General features: G+C 35.8%; 1 protein-coding gene across 1 annotated transcript in view; it reads left to right on the top strand.

Moving 5' to 3' along the window:
• Positions 1–20,490, top strand: part of SLIT2 (slit guidance ligand 2) — a 262,223-nt gene that overhangs the window by 16,568 nt on the left and 225,165 nt on the right. The window contains exon 4 of the mRNA XM_058838689.1: positions 3,754–3,825. Within this exon, the coding sequence (XP_058694672.1) occupies positions 3,754–3,825 (72 nt within the window). The remainder of the gene's footprint in view (positions 1–3,753; positions 3,826–20,490) is intronic.

Here is a 20,490-nt window from a genome sequence, read left to right as displayed (position 1 = left end):
GGCCTGCTAGGTAACTGTGCTAAGTGTCTGCCACCACACATTGAAAGGAGGTGTAGTGGAATTTTTATGGTGGTTTTTACTCAAAGTAGCTGTAGTTCTTTAAAACCTGCAGTCTTGGATTCCATGATCCACTGTGCTTACCTTGGGTTTCAGTTTGAGAGAAAAAGGGGATCATATCTTTTTCACTCACTCAGATTCCAGACAAAATTAAGCACCAGGTCACCTGGAAAAGTGGAAATGTTGAGGAACCATATAAAATAGTGAACCATTTTAAAATAGTAATGTATTTTCTGGACTCATTGTGTGGCTCTTTCCAAACATTACAAAATCTTCATGGTGACTGTTGAATGGGAAACTGTTGTGTACTGTGATACTAGGCTGTTGTTTCAGACTTGCTCTGCATAGTTTTTTCCCATTCACTTATGTTTTCATATAGTTTTTTAGAGAACTACCTACTGTAGTCTTGAAAAATACATTTCAGTGAAGTCTAGTTCATAAAATCTCCATATAGAAAACTCAGCAAATTTACTCTTTCAAAAGCATTTGCTATAACTTATGTGTAAAGAGTAGCTAAAGTATCTTCTTGAAGTATAGTAAAAGACATATTTCCCACTGTCTTTGATGAAAATTAGTAATGTTTTATCTTCTTGGTCATGGGCAATAAAGAATACTCAAATTTTTTTGGTAGAGAAAGCTTAGTACTAAAAGAATATTCAGTGAGTGGGATAAAGCTATTCAAAATAAAGGATACAAAATGCAGGATTCATAAGGGCTCAGTAATTTAACTTGTGTATTCCCTAAATCTGTGTGGTGCTCAAAGAACAAATATTTCAGTCTTGTGAAAGGCAAAGTAAATTCGTGTGTTGAAACACTAATTTGAAGTTCCAAGCTCATGGCGTAGAAACTGTTGAGACATGAGAGTACTATTTATTGCTAGTTTAATTAATGCAACTAGATTTATTGTCCATAACTTAGATTTGAAAGTGCTGTGGAGTGGCAGGTGCATCAGTATGTTAAATGTATATATACTCAGCTGTGTGGGGTATATGATCTGCAGGTAATAACAGAAGCTCTTGATGGAAGGTGTTAACTCTTTGTATAAGATGTTAAATAGCAGAGTGAGTATTTTACCTGTGAAGTACCCTTTGGAGTGTTCCTGTGCGTCCTCTAAGATTGTTGTTGCACTGACTGAAAGGCAGTCTGCCTGACAAACTTGATCATCAATTAATATTATGTCATTGTACTAGAGAGGATTTTATGTAATATTATGCAAAAAAGATACTGAGAAATTTCTACTACAGAAACTTCTACAAAAATACAGATACTGATTAATTTCACTGCCCTTTTGGTAACAGCTCATCATTATTGTCTATTGTCCAAACTTAATAGAGTTATTAAGAAGTACCAACAGAGATTTTTGTCCTGAAAAGCTGATTAGAAGACTTACTTTTTAGTCTTTACCCTGCATGCTTTTCCATGTAATTCTGGATCTGTAATCATGGACTTAGAGGCTTATGTTTCTATTTAGCCAAGAGAAGCAGTGAATGAATTTTTCTCCTTTTTTTTTTTTTTTTACTTAGTCATTTGTTCATTTCTTTAATTTTCAAAATCTTGTTGGGTTGTAAATATAACTTAGTTTAAAACAATTGTCATCTACTTCTGTTTTGTGGTCTTGGCATATGCTTTTATACATTAATTTACTAAAGGTCAGAAAATGTCTATTTTAAAATTATTTTATTTTGAAAATGCAGTAAATGCAGAAACAGTAAAATGTATCACTTTCTTGTATTTGTGTAGGGCTGGTTTTCTTCTTAAGTAGTGTTCAATTCAGAAGTCTTCCAGTAGTCATTAGTTTATAGCTCTCTTTTATATGGAAATTTTTTGTTCTACTTATTTGGACATATGGCTTGCAAGATCACAATCTAAATTTTTTTGTTGTTGCTGGATTAAGATTTTTTTCCTAATTATTAGAATGCATTGTCACTCATCTCTCTTATCCCAGTGGTGTAGTCTTTAATTTTCTGGTTCTTTCAATCTAAGTATTCTTTTAATCTCTAAATGTGTGATTTAGGTTTCTTCTGCTTAGTGAAATCAGGATTTCTGATGCTTGACTAACAGAAGGGAACCTGACATTAACACTGGAGAATTATGGATATCTAGAACTCAAAAAGCTGACTGCTTGTGTTTGAAGTTTGGTAACAAACCTCTGCATAAAAATATTTATCAGAATATTTCACTCTCATCACATTCAGCTTTGAGGGAAGAAAAGCTAAGCAAACTAAAACCATGGAGCTATGTAAAATTTGATTCTGAATGTCTCTGGGTATCTACATGGGAATTTCTGGAAAAACCTTTAAACTGGAAAGACCATTATATGGAACAACGTTATTGAGAAATTAGCTCAGAGAGGCTAAACAGGCTTAAATATTTAAGTTCAGCCCTAAGACGAACAAACAGGAAAATCTGAGCCTTTATGAAATCCTAAAACTTAATTTTTCAAGACTGATGTCCAGTATATTTTTTCACCTAGTGGAATGTCTTGAAACAGTTTATTGATGTAGTGTAACCACTGTAATGATTATATCTTTTTATATATATATGTGTGTGTGTGTGCATATATATGTATATATCAGACAGTCCCATGCAGTCTGGTTTCCACGAGTGCCTTGAATTATTGAGGGATTGTGAATTGCAAACTGTGACCTGTGATAAATTTTATGGGACACACAGTTTATTCCAGTAGGTTGCTTTGCTTGAATAGCAGGTGCCACATGTGGTGGATGCATTGCTTAAAAACAACCAAAAACCTGTTTAGGGCTTGACTTCTTGACTGGGATGACAGTATGCTCCAGAGCTGTCACTTACACATGGTAGAAAGAATAATCTGCATTGTATGTTTAGAAAAAAGCGTGAAGGTAGAATATATTTGCCTTGGCTAGTGGCTGTTCTGTTGTCTATGGGTATAATACAGAGGGCTTTGATCTTGTCACCTCAGTGTGAGCAGCTGTGACCCTGGTCAGCATGCTCAGTGAGAATCTTCACAGACAAATGGGTACCTTCCAGATTTCAGTTGCAGTTTTTCTGTTGTACACTGTCTTATGTACATCTGATCGACTTCTGTTTTTTTAATTTAGCTTCCTCAAAATTCCTACCTTTACAATTAAAGAGAAAAAACTGCACAAAAAACCTTGTAATGCCAAATAGAAGCTGTGATTCCTTGGCGTTTTTTTTTACTTCTATTTAATCAGGGTTTCTGTAACAGCTTCCTGTGCTTTTTAAAATTTATATAAATAGGTTATATGGATCTTTGGACATAGTATTATCTTGTTACTGAATGTTTATACATTTATATGTTTGATACATGCTCCCTTGAACCTTTTCATGGTCACAAAATGTCTGTTTGCTCCATTACACTAAGAGGAACGTAGAGTTGGTAGGGAATTAAATTTATACTGCTGATTTTGTGTTTTTAGCTTTCATGTTATTTATGTGGGATGGAGACCTGACTTAGTGATTGGTTCACACTGCAGAGATTCAAAATCTTTCATAAAATAGGTAATATGGCCTGTTGGGGGAAACCAGAAAATGTAATTAGTCCATGGCAAATTTACTACTGGACCATGTCTCCGCTAATGGACCTTTCTGGTCTTTATAATCAGCTTGTTACAGCACTGGGATTCCAACTCAAAGTGGTTGCATTGCATTGCTGTAGCATTTGTAATTTAACACAACTTTTTCTTTTTCCTTCCAAAGGCGCCTAAACAGAAATAACCTCCAGTTGCTTTCTGAGCTGCTCTTTCTGGGGACGCCGAAGTTATACAGGCTGTAAGTAGGCACGGCCCAGTAACTGTTATTTGGGAAAATTTGGATTTGGTCTGTTATTGTCTTGCATTAAAATTTTTACCTTTTGTCTCACATTGGGCTCAAATGTGTCTTGTAACATTGGTATTTTGTTTAAACTGTTTACTTTCTTTGACTGCTTTTCAAGATTTTTTTAAATTTTATTTTTTTTACATCTAGGTCAGATACTGATACTTATATGAGAATATTGTCATTTTCTCCCACTTCTGTAAGGAAGTTTTTCTGAAAAAATATTTCGATTTTCCTTTTTTCCTGTTTGGGTTTTTTTTAATTGTTTCTGTGTTAAAAGAACTAAAAAATGCCCGTGGAGATTCTGACCAAGAGATGCAGCACTGTATAAGCACTTTGGTTTTGTGATGTTCTGCTTTTGTGGCCATACACACTTGGCCTGAAAAATGATAGTATTGGCAAATGCTAGGTCTGTAGCGAACTCTCTCCTGTGTCCCTTCACAGAGAAAACAAAGCTAGTGACTCAAGCTCTGGGAAGAAAAAAAATTATTAAATGCTTTACTTAAATAAAAATGAGAACAAATCAAGGAACTAGTGTTTTGTTTTGATTTTGTTACTTGGTTTGATAATGCTTTACTCTAGCCAATATTTTAAAATACATGTTTTTGATCCATGGTCTTTTCTAATAAGCCACTTAATTCTGTTGCAGTTGAAATGTGGAATAAAGTTTAGAATGTAGCTGAGTTAAACAAAATAGATGATTAGGTATCTTTAAGTTACAGTATGTGTTATGGAAGGGATAACACATGACATGCTTAATAGGCTTTGGCAATGTTGTACTAGTTCAGCATGTTTTAATTTAGATATGTTTGATACATTTCTTCAGACTCCAGGTGAGATTTCTGCTGTTGAAATTGCTGGTTAATGCTGGGTTGCATCACTTGTGTGCTTGGAAAAAGAAAATTGAAGTTGGAGGAAAGCAGGATTTCTCTTGTTTCTACTTTAGTACATGGAATTATGTTTGAGAACAAATGTGATGCTTTTTTTAGTTGATTTTTTGTTTTATTATTGTGAAATAATAGTTCTTTTCTCACTTCTTGTAGCAAAATACAATAGCAAAATGAAAATTACTCCTAGTATTGTGAACATTTATCTTTGTGTATCTTGTTTTATTCCCTTGCTAGAAATGTATACTTTGTTTCCAGAAATTCCCTATAGAACTAATGAGTTGTTAAATGACTAGGCCAGAAAGCTGCTGAAGGCTTTTTTCCTGAAAAACAAAAATATTTTGCTCTGCTATAATATTATAATATATTCAAATATGATATTATATATTAACAATTGAGTCTCTTATAATTTCCATCAGCTGGGATAAAGACATTACTTCTATCAGGAAGGAAATGAAAGGGATTTATGATCATTTTATTATTCTGCCTACAGTGTAATGGTTGCTACCTAGATTCATGTAAAATAGAAGTGAGCCATAATTTGCAGGCAAAAAATGGATACACACTGTAGTCAAAATTATATTTGAATGCATTTATTTCAGAATTGTGTATTTGATAGATGCTAGTCTTAAATCTATAAAGTCCTTTGACATAAAGCACACAACTGCTCATAGCGTATATGGGGGAAAGTAAGAGATCACTGGCTTCACAGTATTAAATTTCCTCTGCCTAAGGGTTATTGTTGATCAGACCATGAAAGTGAATGTCTGGTTATAATGTATTCATGTTTAAAAGAAAATATGAATGATAGTAAAAAACTACAGCTGCTTAGTGCTAAATTTGTAATTAAAAACTGCCAGGCCAGCAAAGGCACTGATGTTAGTTAAATGTTTGTTGTCAGTTTCCAGTTAATATGTAGCTTGTTCCCTTTGAAGAGTATAAAGTGGTTTGTTTTTTTACATATATTGTTGTATATGCTTAGATGTATTTACATCCAAATAAATATTTTTCTAAGGAGAATTAAAGTTCTCTAAACATGATAAATAATATATATATATGCATATTGCTTTGGGTTTATTTTTGGCATTTAACAGCTAATCAAACAATGTGTGTACTGCAAGGTTTCAACATACTATTGAGCTTCTGTGAATAATAATTACCATTTGACCCTTGGCTGTAAATGAGATGCCAGGTGAAGAAGCACATATGCTTGTTGTGTAGGCTAAATGCAATATAAAAGAAAGAGGTTACACTGTATATGAATTATGATTCGACACAGTTGGTTGCCGCCAGCGGATGGCTATGCTTTCCCTTTGCTGTCTGCTCCAATTTCTCTTTGGACGGGTTGAGAGAGCACTGCGTGTTCAGGTCAAGATGTTTGCCTAGAAATAGTAGTACAGTTGCAGCTGTGTTTGCTGGAGCAGGAGACTAGTTTAAATAGCATTACCATTTATCCAGTCCATTAACAGAACTCTGTAAAATAATACCAACTCTGCATAAACTACAGGACAGTGTAATAAAATTACAAGCACTTGTTGACAGATGGGAAGTGTAAGTAAAGGAAAGCAATAGGTTGAGAATTTAAAAGAGACAGTGCATTATTTTCTGTGTCTAAAGACACTTAATTTCAAAGGTAGTTAAATTATTTTTCAGGCTACTTTCTTTCCAGTTTAGCAGCCTTCCAAGAAATCTCCTGGAACTAGTTAAAATGGATAATTTTAGTCAAAACATAAGCTGATTTTCCCATTAACAGCTATCTACAGAGGTGTTTTAACATAAATATTTCAGTAGGAGGTAGTTAATACTAAAAATAGTGTGAAGGGTTCTGTAGGGTATATTAATCTTACCTTGCAAGCAATCTCTCAAGACACAATGTATATGAACCTCTGTTTTGATGCAATACCTTTATTTTAAAGCTGCTGTTCGAAATCCACTGGGATGATAAGTTCTTGCTCAACAAGTAGTATTCCTGCAAGGAGGAGCATTCTTTGGTGACCTGTATGCCCACTCATGCCACGTTGTGCAGCATCAGGGATGGTACCTTAGCACAGAGAGTGACCACAGCCTAGTGAGTGCTTATCTGAGGCAAATAGATTTTGACTGCTTACTTTGGCTGGTTAGATCACAGTTCATTGATTGCTGTTTGCTGCAGGATACTGAGGGCTGGACCCAAGCTGTTTGAAAATTTAGTTTTAAAAACTACCTTTTTTAATCAGTGGCATGTAAAGGTTATTGAAGTATGTAAGCTTGTCCCTTTTGATTTACATTTCTTGTGTTTGGAATGTGGTTAAGTTTCTTTACTGACTAATATCTGTATAAGTTAGGCAATGTTGGCCTCGGGGGAAAAAAAATCAACCTTTGTAGCAAATGTGGTCTTATATATGTTTTTTCTTTTAGTATGTGTACTTGAAGGTACACACTGAACATTTCTCATCTAAAAGGAAAAAGCTCCAAAACTTAATGCAGTCTGATTAATAAACATCAATTTTGACATGTCTGTTAGTCACTAAAAAAATTCCAAACAGCAAATAATTACAGGAAAAAAGTACTAAATGTAAAAAAAAAACTTTAAAAAATTATCTTAGGCCAGAACAGCAGCAGCAGCAACAACAAAACAGGCTGTACGGGGGGCCCTTGCAAAAATTCCTCCCGAATTAATTTCTGCCAGCTATGATTAAAGTGTGTGGTACTAGATGTGTCAGACACCATAGTTCTCTGCTTCATTTTACTCTTGGCCTCTTTGGCCCCTGCCACAATAAATCCCACAATGGTTAGGCAGGAATTGCAGGTTCCAGTTGCCAGGGTTACCGTTGTCCGGCCGCACCATCATTCCTCATCCCGGCCGGCAGGCCTGGGCCGCGGCCGCTGCCGGCCCGGGCAGCCTCGGCTCCCGCTGCTGCAGGTGCCACTCGCATCGCCCCCTGAGCCTGCTTGGGCTTTTACCTTGGCCGAGAGAGAAAAAAAGGGAAAAAACCGCAAAACTGCATCAGATGGGAGGGGAAAAAAGTGATAAAATGGTGCACGTAAGGTGCTATAACAAGGACTTTTAACTATTTTCAAATGCTGGACTCCCTGTTTTTAAGGTGTAATTTATGACCTTGTCATATTTCTTTTAACAGTAATCATGGTGAGACTATGATCATAATTTTGTAGAAAAGTCACCTTTAGTCTGAATCCATTTTAGCAACTCAATAAAGGAATCACTTATTAGAAAAATGCTCGTTGTCTGAAAGCCTCTGAAATATTCCAACTACAAACAACTGCTCTGGGTGTTAAATCCAATGAGGAGTAAAAATAAGTTTCCCCCCCCCCTTTCAAAAAGAAATATTGAAGGATTTTTCTCCTTTTGAGAGTAGATTAGCGGGACTGCTGTCAGGTAAGCACAGCGGGTTGGTTTCCACTGTGCTGCAGTAGCATTACAGTGTGCTCCACTTTACTGCAGAGGTGGGCTGGATGGACAAAAATTTTAGAAACAGTTATTCAAACATGAATTATGAAGCCACCTTGTTGCTATACCCTCCCTAGGGTAGTGTGTTGAGGTGTTTTACTCACTTGTTTTTATGATTTGTTATGGTGTGTTCTAGAAGGATGCACACAAGAAAATTCCTTTCTTTTTTTTTCTCATGTAATAGAATTAAGTCTTACCATTTTAGGGCTAAATAGAAGCAAATAAGTCTTCCTTACATTGTATCAATCTGGCTTGTCTTTTAACTTGTTTTTATCACAGTTGCTTAGTTCAAGTACAAGAATGTTTGAATTGTTTTATCTGGCTAATTAAGTTCAGTTGGCAAGAGTATAGTGATTCTGCTGCTAGTTAGGTTTTAAATACTAGAATTATTTTGTTAGCACCACTCAAACTGTGACTATAGTTCTCAGAATGTAACTATATTTCAAAATTACTACTTAGCAAAGAGCATATGCATATTAGTATAGGTATAAATGAATATACAGTTCTGGCTTTGTGGTATTGTAAGCCATTAATTAAGACTAAATCTTTAATATATGAGTAATTACTAATATTTTTTTGCAGTATGCAAGCCACATCACTGAATTTTTGCTAACAAGAGGTCTTTTTACCCCAGTATGGAATGTTTTCAGGGTGAATGTGGTCCTTTCCACTGCATGGCCACTGCCAGTTACTTTTCTGAGAGTTTATCTTCATATAATCCCAGTCGTTAGACAGACAGGCCTATCTAAAAAATAAAAGAATAAATATGTATTAAAAATATACTTGTTAAGGTTCATTGCCTGTAAGAATAAACCAGAGTAACTGAGAACATGTTACCCCTGGGCTAGGCTTGTAATACCTGTTCTCTGGCATTTATTTCTGGCATAGAAGAACTAGGAGATAAAGTTTTGTGAGATATTTTAAACACTGTTACTTCTGTTACCTGCTCATTTTTAATATAATGACAAAAGGGAATTGGGAGCTTGAATACTTTATGCAATGTGACTTGCATGTTCACCTTTTTTCTGGTCCTACCACCACTTGCTTCTACCTTAAGCTTTCAATCTCTCCTGTAATGTTTCAGAATTGAAAATTGTCATCTCAAGGTACTGAACAAGCAAAAACCACTGTAGCTTTGCTTCAGACATAGGCCTCACTGATATGGCAGGATGGCGTCTTAAAGATTTTTAGAAGTGTTGCAAAAATGCTTACAATTCATCAGGTAATTGATTTTTTTGAGCAAAGAAACAAGTATTGCTTGTATGCATTTGGTGTACAACTTGCAGTAGCTATATCCTAGCAACAGCAAGCATTCAGTCTTAGATTCAGCTGAGTGGAAATCTTGGTAGAACCAGAATGAACTTTTGAAATGTAGTCAGAAAAAAAAAAGTAAAATGAATTATCACTCTGTGCAATTATTGGACTTCAGACTTCACTGTGATACTCTTCCTGCCCTTTGTTATAGAATCTCTTAATCTGTTGGCCTTTCCTGAGCTATGCTATGTTTTGGATTTGCATATCAACTTGTATGGTGCTGTGCAGGAAAAAAAATCATGTACCAAATATACAGAAATCAAGTGAATCGTTGTTACTGAATGTAATAGTATGAGATTTTTGAAATTGGAAACAAATTATTTTATTGTGAAATGATGCTCTCAATATGGATGTTTATATTTTTTTACTTTTGATATAACTGGAAGCAGTCTTTGACTTGTGGTTGAATTTGCCTTTATTCCTTTAATTATAAAAACATAATTTTCTTGGTTTTTTTTTACAAGTGATATTTCTTTTGCTATGGGATAAAATGGCAAATTGGATGGACTGCTGGGGCTGTAAACTAATTCTGGTCTAGGCAGATCACTAACTCTTTATGTAAGATGCATGAATAAGTGATATAACTGACTAATTTCAGCAAAAGGCATCTATAGGGATATCCAGGAGTTGGACTTTGATCCTTGTGGGTCCCTCCCAACTCAGAATACTCTGATTCTGTGATGCTTATAATTTTATTTTTTTTATTAGAACAAACACTCCAAAACTGTTCAATCACTTTTAACCTTAATTGGAAATTCATGTTAAACACCAAGCAAACAAAAATATGACTTAGGCAATTCTTCTTGACCAACATAGGTATGTGTTGTTTAATTTTTTTATGCTATTAGCTGCTGGCATTTAAATGTGTCTAATGTGAAAATATCAATTATATTAATTACTCAAGCCACAGCTCTATTTAAATATTGTGGTGGTATTCAGAGTAATTGAGAGGTTTACTTTTGCTACTGTGGTTTTGGTGCTTTGACAACAAACATTATCTATTTAAATATTAATTGTCTTCCATATCTTTGTTGGCATCATTGCAGTTAAAGTTGAGAATTGTTTGAATACACAAATAAGTGTCTGGTTTTGGATCATCTGTACCCATATTCATGTCCAGTCCCTGCATTGTTCCTGGAAGGTAGACCTTGAAATCTTTGGTAAATTATGATCCAGGAAACCATTAAGTCAGGAGTTAAGTAGAAAACTGAAACTCAGTGAAGGAAGCCATGGAAAGTAAAAAAGCATGTCAGAGGAATTGCCATTATTATGTGGTGCAGAAACATGGTGTGCAATGTTATAAAGAGGACATCTGTAAGTCTTGGCTTGCACAGGGTGGACATTTAAGTGCAGCCATGTCATCTTGATTAAAAAAAAAAAAACAAACCCAGAAAAGAGGAATAAATCAAGCCAAGGGAAAATCTGAAAGTATAGAGGATTGTCCCTGTGATGGTAGGTTTCTTCTACAAGTGGAAGATTAAAGCCTAAAGTAACTGAATAGCTGAGAAAAGTCCAAAGAAAAGTTGATTGCTTCCCCTCCAAGAGTTCCAATTGATTGAAAAAAGCCTAATTTAAAGTTCTGTTTGTTCTGTGTCTTAAACCATCAGAATTTTCTTTTAGAACTGGGGGAATGCTCTGGAAGAGAAAGAATCCAAGGATAAAAAGTCATTGCAGGCCAACAATTGTTCCTAATCCTCACAAAATGCTGGAGAAATTAAATTTATTCTTTATTGCTCAAAGTGTTACCTAGGTCACTGGGCGATGGGAAAATTGAACTGGAAGTCGAGTAGGCACAATCTTTGTTTTGTGTCTAGATGCTTAACCTTAGACACGACAAGGCATCTTAGTGTGTTGTGGGAACTTGGTTCAGAGTATTAACACCAGGACGTTTATTACCCTGGATTTATAATGGGCTATGCTGTCAGCAGATGAAAATGTTGTGTTTACATTTCAGTGTTAAATGATCATTTAATTAACACCTAAGAGAGAAAAAAAAAAAAAACCCTTGTGAAATTCTTTGCAGCTTTTATTGTTGGTTTCCGTGGAGGTTTTAATATCCAAGTTATGCTGTGGTTGTTTCTATAATATAGCTAGAAAAGACATTTATGAAGGCAATCAAGAAGGACAGACAGTTTAACCCCTGTTGACCCTTCATCCTGAATGTTGATTTATATAGCATTTTAAATGCATTGAATTTGTTTTAAAGCTTCTTTAAAGTTACTCACACAGCATTTAAACAACAAAATATTTTTCCATTTAAAAACATTTCCCAAAGTGCACATGCTGATAAAGAGCACAGTTCTGCTTAGGAAATAACTAATGCATATAGAATTTATCAACAAAAATTTTACTGTAGTTAAAAGAAATAGACTTGTTTCACCGGATTTGTCTATATGTTCTTGATAAGGATAGACAAGCTTCTATAAGAAAAAAACAAAAAGTAAGTTTGAAACAGACACTATATCATTGAAGTCTTGCATATTCTGGTTGCAGCAGCTACTGTCTGAGTTCTTCAAAAAGAGTAGGGAATTGGCAAGGGAAAGAACATTACTACAAAATTGCGCACCCACTTTACCCAGTACAGATCCACTTCCATATGTTCTATTGTATCAAAGTCAGAGTTATCTAAAAGATTTAATTTTCTCTGGGTCCTCCCTAATGCTTTTTGTTGTAATGTTGATCTACTAATGCTTTCTGCAATAATGTTGCCCTAGAAAGCATGTTTGAATAGATTTTTTTTGCATCCTCGACCCAATGCGAGATGAAATGCTCTTTAACAAAGAGCAAGTGTTTTTCAACTGATGTATTTTTACAAACATACTGTAGTAAAAATTGAAATTACATATAGGTTTAAAGATTGCTTTGGGGGTTGTTTATTATTTGGTTTTTGCTCAGGGAATAAATCCCACAATTTTAAAGCATTTTTAGAAAATAATAGTGAAAGCACAGCTTAAGTAAATTATTGATGACCCACAAATTGTATTGTGTTTTTTTTTGTTTTTCTTGATGTTCATATTCTTCTCACATGTCAATAACTGAGTTAGAAAATGCAGATGGAATCTGCTGATACAGTAAATGTCCCTTTTGTTTCACGCACCTGACATAAACCATCTATCACTTGATGAAATATTACGGCATGCATTGAGACTTCTATCTGCCAGTGGGATCTTAATGTTTTTCAAACTTCTCTGAATATACTTATAAAGTTGAAATTTAATATTCAGATAGAGATTTGCTTTTGTCTCAAATATTTGAGCATTTAGAGTTAAAACAGCGTATTGCAATTTCAGTCCTTTCTTCAGTTTTTAATTGAAAAATAATTCTGCAATATCCACCTCTTAATTGGCGTGTTGGGTGAAGGAGCCTCAGGATACACTTAGGATAGATAAGAAAGGCTTACCCTGTACTACATGTAGCTTGCTGTCTCCTCAGTCCTGGTAGAGCTTGTAGGTTTGCTGTGCTGCTGAGTGATTAAGACGAGCAGTGCACGTAGGAAGACTTAGGCTACGCTTTCCACACACAGACCAGTAAACTTCAGCCAAAATGACACTGAGCTGTTTGGGACTCAGAGGCCTGGTGGGAAGGTCACAAACATTATCTAAGTACCAATTAAAGGGACTCTCATTATGGTCAGGAAAGTGCCAGTATACAGAGTGCAGTACTTGGTCTTGGAGAAGAGCTGAAGCCGGGGCTGCAGTGATGAACAGCCCAGACTGTTGTCCTGATCCTCGTAGCTGTTGTAAGGGTACTTGGAGCCAGGCCTGGTGGTTTTACTTGGGAAAGGCTGCTTATGAATGCCGAGCGGGGTTTATTCTCTCCCTCAGACACTTGAGAGGTCTGCTCTGCTAATGGCTGTTCAGACCCACCTCATGGGGAATAAAGCTGGGACTTGCAGAACTCTTTTCATCTTTACAGCCAAGCCCAGGTGCAGGGCCTCCCTGGCTCAAGGGTGTTTACAGGACCACGCTCTGAAGGCTTCTTTCCAGGGCCCTTAGTCTTTCGGGGGAAGAAATAAGGGGCTGAATTGGGGGGGTAATCCTTTCAGCTAAGCACTCCTTGAGGATTTTCAGGGTAACATGTACAAGAGAGAAAATCTTTGCCTCTTTTCATTTCTCCTTCTGTCCAGCCATTTGAATTGTATTTTTATTTTTGCTATGAATGTGTAATCCATAGAGTTGTAAGGAGGGGCTGCTTGTACTTTATAAGGTAGTGTGTACAAGGAGAGGTTTGGTGGCAGTTGTTCACTGCTTTTAGTACTTTAACATGGGAAACATAGAAGAAACATCAACTCTTCTTTTTCCCACTTTTATGGCTTTTTGTAGGAGTGGTGGATAGCTGGCAGGGATTTAGGTAGTTGACCCTGAAGCTGCAAATGTTGCATATTGAGTTTGGTAAGACCCACAGGGAAGAGTTGCAATGAAGATAGGATATCAGCTGATATAATGAAGGTAGATTTTTAATAGCTGCTTCTCTGAATGCCAAGTTATGGAAGGCTTATTAGAGAGAAAAGAATGTGAATGTGCATCTAAAAGAGGGAGAAAAGAATTTGAAAAGCTTAGCAGAGCCAAGGAGAGTTTAGATGAACTAAGAAAATAGCACTGACACATATGTATACAGCATGGAAGCAGTAATCACTTCTGATACTGGAGAAAATTCCTATCTGGTCCTTACTACTGTGTAAATGTTAAATCTAGTCAATGATTAATTGATTCTGTCATATTCTGTGTCCTTTATGAATTGTACATTCTTTGCAAAAGGCAAGAGACTACATTCTCTTCTAGATTTTAGTAATGTCTCTAAATTCAATAGAGAAAATACTTCTGTGTAACTCTCCTGTGCCACAATTTGTTATAGCAATAGTACTCTCCTCGTCACTTACGTGCCTACAACACAATAAAAATACCACTCAAAAAGCAGTAATTTTTAATGTCAGAGTAATTTCTAAAAATTTCAGAAAGAACTTCTATGAGATGGACAGCCTACCAAATCTGTAGAGCTATGCTTTGCCACTTGATCACTAATACAGTGCTCATGTCAGTGGTGCAGAAGCCATGGCAAAACTTTAGTTTTGTAAGTAAGTTTAGCAGATGCCAAATTTAAATTTCAGCTATAAAGGAATCACAACCACAGTGCTGCTTTCCCTTGGTTTGCTGGTGAAGGTAGCCATGCACATTCAGATTTGAGGGTCGATATGCCAATCAGGTCATCTTGACTGTTCTGGCTAATAGCAGTGCCTCTATCTGTGTAAAAGAAGAGAATCTTTCACCATGTTGTAAGTCTTGGACTAGGAAATATTCAGAAAATTGTACAACTGTTTTTGAGATCTATAATAAAGATTACAATTAGTAAAATGTGTTCGACTAGCATGCCATATTAAGATGAAGCACTTTTGCAACATGCAGTGTACCTTTGAAGTCTTGCATGTAAAACTATATTATCTGTTCAAAGCTGCTGTTCAATGTGCTAGTTGTGCCACATATTCCTGAAGTTTTAGATACTAAGGTGAAGTACTTATTTGGTCCATTATTTTTTAATCTATTGATTGCTGACCTAAACTGTTTAAACAGCACACCAGTAAATTTTGGTAAAGGAAATAATAGTAAGGGATTTAAATTTTTTAAAAAAATAAAGTATGCTGTAATTATTTCTCCTGTGGATATGAACTGGAGAATGTGGGAAATACAAAATATGGCAAACTAAAGATTATAATCACTGGGGAAAAGCTATTGTGAGAGTCTTAATAATATCTGTAAATGTGCAGCATGGAACAAAAACATCATCCCATTTCATGTATGTGTATCAAAGGCAGGAAATGGAAAATGTTTCTAACTTTGTTATGGAGTTTTGCAAAACTGATGATGATGTGGTTTGCTTTGCTAGTTAATCTTATGGGAAGTTCACTTCAAATGGATATTTTTTCCATTTTGTTGCAATATTAAAATATTTCACTAATATTTTGTCTAAATTGAGGGGTTTTTTCTTCGTTTGTGTATCAGGTTGCAAAATCTGTCTTTTTCCTCAGTCAAATGAAAGAAAACAAATATATTTGAATTGTAGGGAAGGCTTTAAAATTAGAATGTACTGTTAGCCTATTTATATGGGTGGAATAGCAAAATAACATCAATATCATGTGTGCATTTATATTAGGAAGAACAAAAAGTAAAACTGTGAGAAATGTAGTTGAATTAGGAAGGTGATTGGTCAAAAAAAGATTTCAGCAGGGAGCTGCAAGTTTTTGAGATGGGTGACCTAAGAATGATCATTTGGTGTATATTCAGCATTGAAGTAAAAATGGTAATAATAATACTACCAGATACACAAATTCTTATTAAAGAAATGGAACTGTACAGTTTGCTGGAATAATAAATTCACAAGACTGAACATTTAGGTGTAACAGGGGTGTTGGATTTTCTCTGTAGTAGCGGAAAATCAAAGCTTTTTCTGTGATTTTCATTGCTGGTCTCCAAACCATTCTGTTACAAGCTTTCTTCATCATGATTTTATCCACAGAGGTGCCAGGTGGGGAGAGGAGTCTAATTCTTTCTTGCAGTATGAATGACAGCTTGTGGTGTTGTTCCATGTGATGTATTTGACTAGGTTGGTGAAAGTGACTCAGGTGGAGCCAGAAGTGCTTCTCATACCTAGATAAACCCTAGACAGTGAGGTGGTAGTAGGGAATAAATTCTGAAACTTGAAAAAGCTGACATTTCACTGAAAGTTGCAAATACTTGGGAATCTGCTGGTTGCTGATTTGAGTTTTTGTCCAGGGAAGACTTTGTCTTACAAGAGCTGAAGATTACCATAATAGTTTGTAATGTAGGACTGAGGCCTAGAGAGCCTTTCAGTGCTGGCAGAAAAGTGTATTATTTCACATGCTTACTCTAGAGAAATTTAGATTAAGGTGCATAAGAATTGTTCCATGTTGAGTAAACAAAAGTAGAAAACATTTTGTATTAAAAAAAAATCATTCCTGTTGCTGTAAAAGACTTCAAAGTCTGATTCCTGAAGGAAAGCACTATTAGAATAATGACTCAGTTTTGTGTATTCCATGGAATAGGAATCTGAGTGTTCATTTGAGTGTTCTCTGCCTTTCATGCATACAGAAAGACCTTAGTGTGTGATGTGTGGGCATGCAAATGCATTAGCACTGCTGGTTCTTTAGGCTTTCATTATTAGTATTTAAGATACTAATATTTTAAGACAAAACCAAAACAAACCCCCAAAGAACTAAAAAAAATCCCGGTCTTTCAGAAGTAGTCAAGAGAAAATGCCAATAAAGATGGAGATATGTCTTGAAAAGATTTCTGTTTCTCCAAAAGAAAACAGTTAATAAAATATCTGTATCCATTAAATGTTGCATTATTGTTTGATGAACTAGAGACATAAATTTGGAACTTATCTTAATATCTTCTTATAGTGAATAAGAATTTGATGCTGTAATTTCAGTTTATAGTTCCTTAGAAATGTACAGCTTTTTAACTGGGTCCCTTGTTGAAATGGAACTTAATCTAGATTCCTGTAACTGTTCAGAGCCTCCTTTTTTTTGCATGGTTAGCTGTGGGTGGGATTGTTTTGTAAGAAAGTCTGCTGCTATTAATTTGTTTTGTTCACCTTACTTCCATTTTTTTAATTCTGGCTGTATGACTGTATTTGTCCATTGTGTTTTATTTTGGCTTCTGAACATGAGATGACTTCTCAAATAGTTTGCAAAGTGTGAATGTTACTGAAAAGTCTTTAATGGTGTAATCTCCTTCTGCACAATAATAGTGTGGGTCCCATATAAATTTGGCAAGTATTTAAAAAAGGGCAAGTAGTTTTGATATGCCTAAAGAAAGATACCAGCAGAAGATAATTGTATCTGTACCACTCAAGTGTAAGGTCATCATCATTTTGGCATGCCCTGATTAATGAATTTCCCTGGGTATGCTAGGAATGTCTTTCTTTCTAAATAAAGATACAGAAAGCCCAGGGTCTATTTTTCTTTCCATATAGAGAGGAGGATAAACACTGTATTGAATGCTATAGCTAGTAATTTAAAAAACCCAAACACCTTGAATTATGCTCAATGTTTCAGTTGGATGGCCCAGAAGAAGATTGAAAAGATGTTCTGAATTTGGTTTCTGTTCCTTACTGGAGAAAAAGATTGTATAATCAGAAATCATATTTTAATTGATGCTTTGTTCCGCTTTATTTGCTTAATAACAATATCCTGCAGTGTGTACTTTTTATCAGCAGTGCTTTTGAGGTTATGTAATGTTTAGAGAGGATTACACTATGTAAAACTTTCCAAATATGAGACCTTTTTAAAAAAGAAAATGTGGTGTGAATTAACTAGTTTTGAAAGGAAACTTAGTAACTTTCTAGAGGGAGGAGCAGGGGGTGTGGTTGAAAGTTATGGTAAATGTGGTTTTCTGCTTTTTGTTTTTGAATGTTTCGTTGAACATATATGAATCTGTGGGAACTGCTTCAGAAGGTATGAACTGTACAGGCAAAGTAAAGAAATATTTATTTGTGCTGAGGTTTCACGTAGAACTGGTACCCTGAAATAAGCCTAGGTAGTGTTTGAACACATGGGAATTTCTTAAAATAAACACAGCCGCAAAGGGAAAATGTGATAATGACTTGATGATGATGAGTGTCTGCTGTTACGGGTCCAGTGAGATGCAAGTGCCAACACCCCAGCCTCTACACCATGATCCAAATTGTAATGAAGGAATTTGGCAGCTCTGATGCCTTTATGTGAATGTATTACCATGGCTATGAAGATAAATAGTTCCAAAATGGAAATACTAACAAATATTTAGTCATTTCCAAGCAGATTAGAAGTGAAAATAGACGTACTATAGGAACCAAGATAAATAAGAAATATATCTTTTGGGTACATGTGTTCCATTCCTGTTTCCCTGGGCTGGTTCTTCCTTTTAAAAATCAGTGTATTTAGACAGGTTATATATATTCCCTTTGTAAAGGTCATATCCCCATTTCTTGATTTGTTTCAGCTTCCTTCCTGCTTTCCCTCTCTGTGACTCTCCTCTTATGCAAACATCAGCCCTGATTAAAGTCTAAAACTTGCGGAAAATGTTCTGTTCCAAATAGTGGACTGGTGAGCTGTCCGACAACTGTAAACTGTCTAATGAAGAGCAAGAGTTCAGATTTGTTCCCAAGGGCAGGCTCCCCCTTGTGGATGCTGAGCCAGTTACTGCCACCTTCCATGAGCTTCCCAGCCTTGTACTTAACCTATAATTCCACAGTGGGTTTTTTTAAGATAGTATCTGTATATAATTCAGAAGTTGGTTGTTTTTTTGTATGCTCAAGTAATTTTCAAGTCAGACTGACCTGGAAATTCTTTACTCAGAAGGAAAATTATTGTTAGAACAGAAAGGTCTTAACTTTTTTGTGAATCCTCTTTTTGATGCAACCTCTGCTGCTGCTTTTTGATTAAAGCAATTTCCATATGAATACATTCTGTTAGCTTTTTCTAAGTGTTCTGCTTAGCTTCTCTTCTAAATGAAGTCATGTCCTATAGTGGATGTCTAACATATCTTACTGATACCACTGTGAGTATCAGCACTGGCAACTTGAAGATTATTTCCACCAGGTTCTCCAGGTAACTCTACCAAAGATTAGGGACAGCTGTATTGCTGGGTGGAATGATGTCTCTTGTGTTTGTCTTGAATGATGATGCAGGACTTTGCAGTAGAATGTGGGTTGTGGCACATTTTAAAGTTTTGGAATTTAAAATTCCAAATTTCAAGGTTAGAATTTCAAACTGGTAAAGGCAAGTCTTTTTGCCCTCTTCCCTTGACTGCCTATTTCTTGCAAGGTGTTTAATGCAGCTCATTGAGCTGACTTATTTACACAGGCTTAAGAGGCTTTTCTGCTTGCTCGCTAGCCCAGGCTGAATGACTCATCTGAGATCAAACTGTTGACAGAGGAGCTGCAGATGGCACTGCCAGCATCTTAATGAAATCTGGTGCCAAGGGAAGCATATGAAAAATGTAGGAAACAATATTGTAAATTGCATGTGGATCTTGAAAAATAGTAATGTGTCTGTAGATGGAAGAAGTGTGGTTTTCATCATGAAGAAGTCAATCTTCCTCACTCTGCTACTTCCATCAGCACCACCTCTAGCCCTGAAGATTTCTTAATGGCCTACTATTAATTGGTCTGATGACTTGATGAGTGTCCTAGTAGTTGACATTGTCTCTGAAGTGAATGACAGTCTTGTTGGAACACGCTTTTTTGAAATTCAGAAACCTTCTGGTCCTTCCAGATTCCTTTTTTCCTACCACAGTACCAGCTAGTACTGTTACAATGTAGATGTGGTTTCCTGGCTGATGGAGCTAATTGTTTGTTCTCAGATTATTGTCAATCCCTGAGTTGTTGTTTGCTAATTTCAGTCATTTTCTCAGTGTGAAATGGGTAAGATGGCTCCAAGAAGGAAATTGCAGACTGTTCATGGTGCAGCTTCACCAAGCAGTGAAGCTGTATAATGAATGAATACGAAGTTTGGCAGATTATATAACTGCTTTTTTGTATATGGTCACTTGAAAATGCAGATTATAATTCCCAGATATGTGCTTTATGTGTAAGATAAAGAAATCACCTTGCATGTCTGAATTAAGATGGCTATTGCCTACAAAACCATCATTAGATTTATATTGGGAAAAAGATGCTACTGTTTCTCCTGCTCTTGTGGACCGATATTTTGTTTGGCCAGCTGCAAGAGCTGCAGGGGGGGCTTTGTTTCTTCAGCAAATGTAAGCTTGCTAAACCTCAACCTGGAGTCACAGGATGGGGGAATTCAGTGCAGAAATTTTTATTTCCTCACCAATACAGATGCTGACTGCATATTGCAATCAACCCTGTAATTTGACAGTGTTCCAGATTAATTTTCCTGGGCATCCAGCAGGAGCTTTATACCTGTTAAATCACCTTTTTACACATCATGGATCAATGAAAGAAAAAATA

This window comes from Poecile atricapillus, chromosome 4, assembly GCF_030490865.1.
Source record: "Poecile atricapillus isolate bPoeAtr1 chromosome 4, bPoeAtr1.hap1, whole genome shotgun sequence".
NCBI classification, from domain to species: domain Eukaryota; kingdom Metazoa; phylum Chordata; class Aves; order Passeriformes; family Paridae; genus Poecile; species Poecile atricapillus.
Note: the sequence above shows the minus strand (reverse complement) of the source record. Positions and strands in the feature narration are given on the sequence as shown.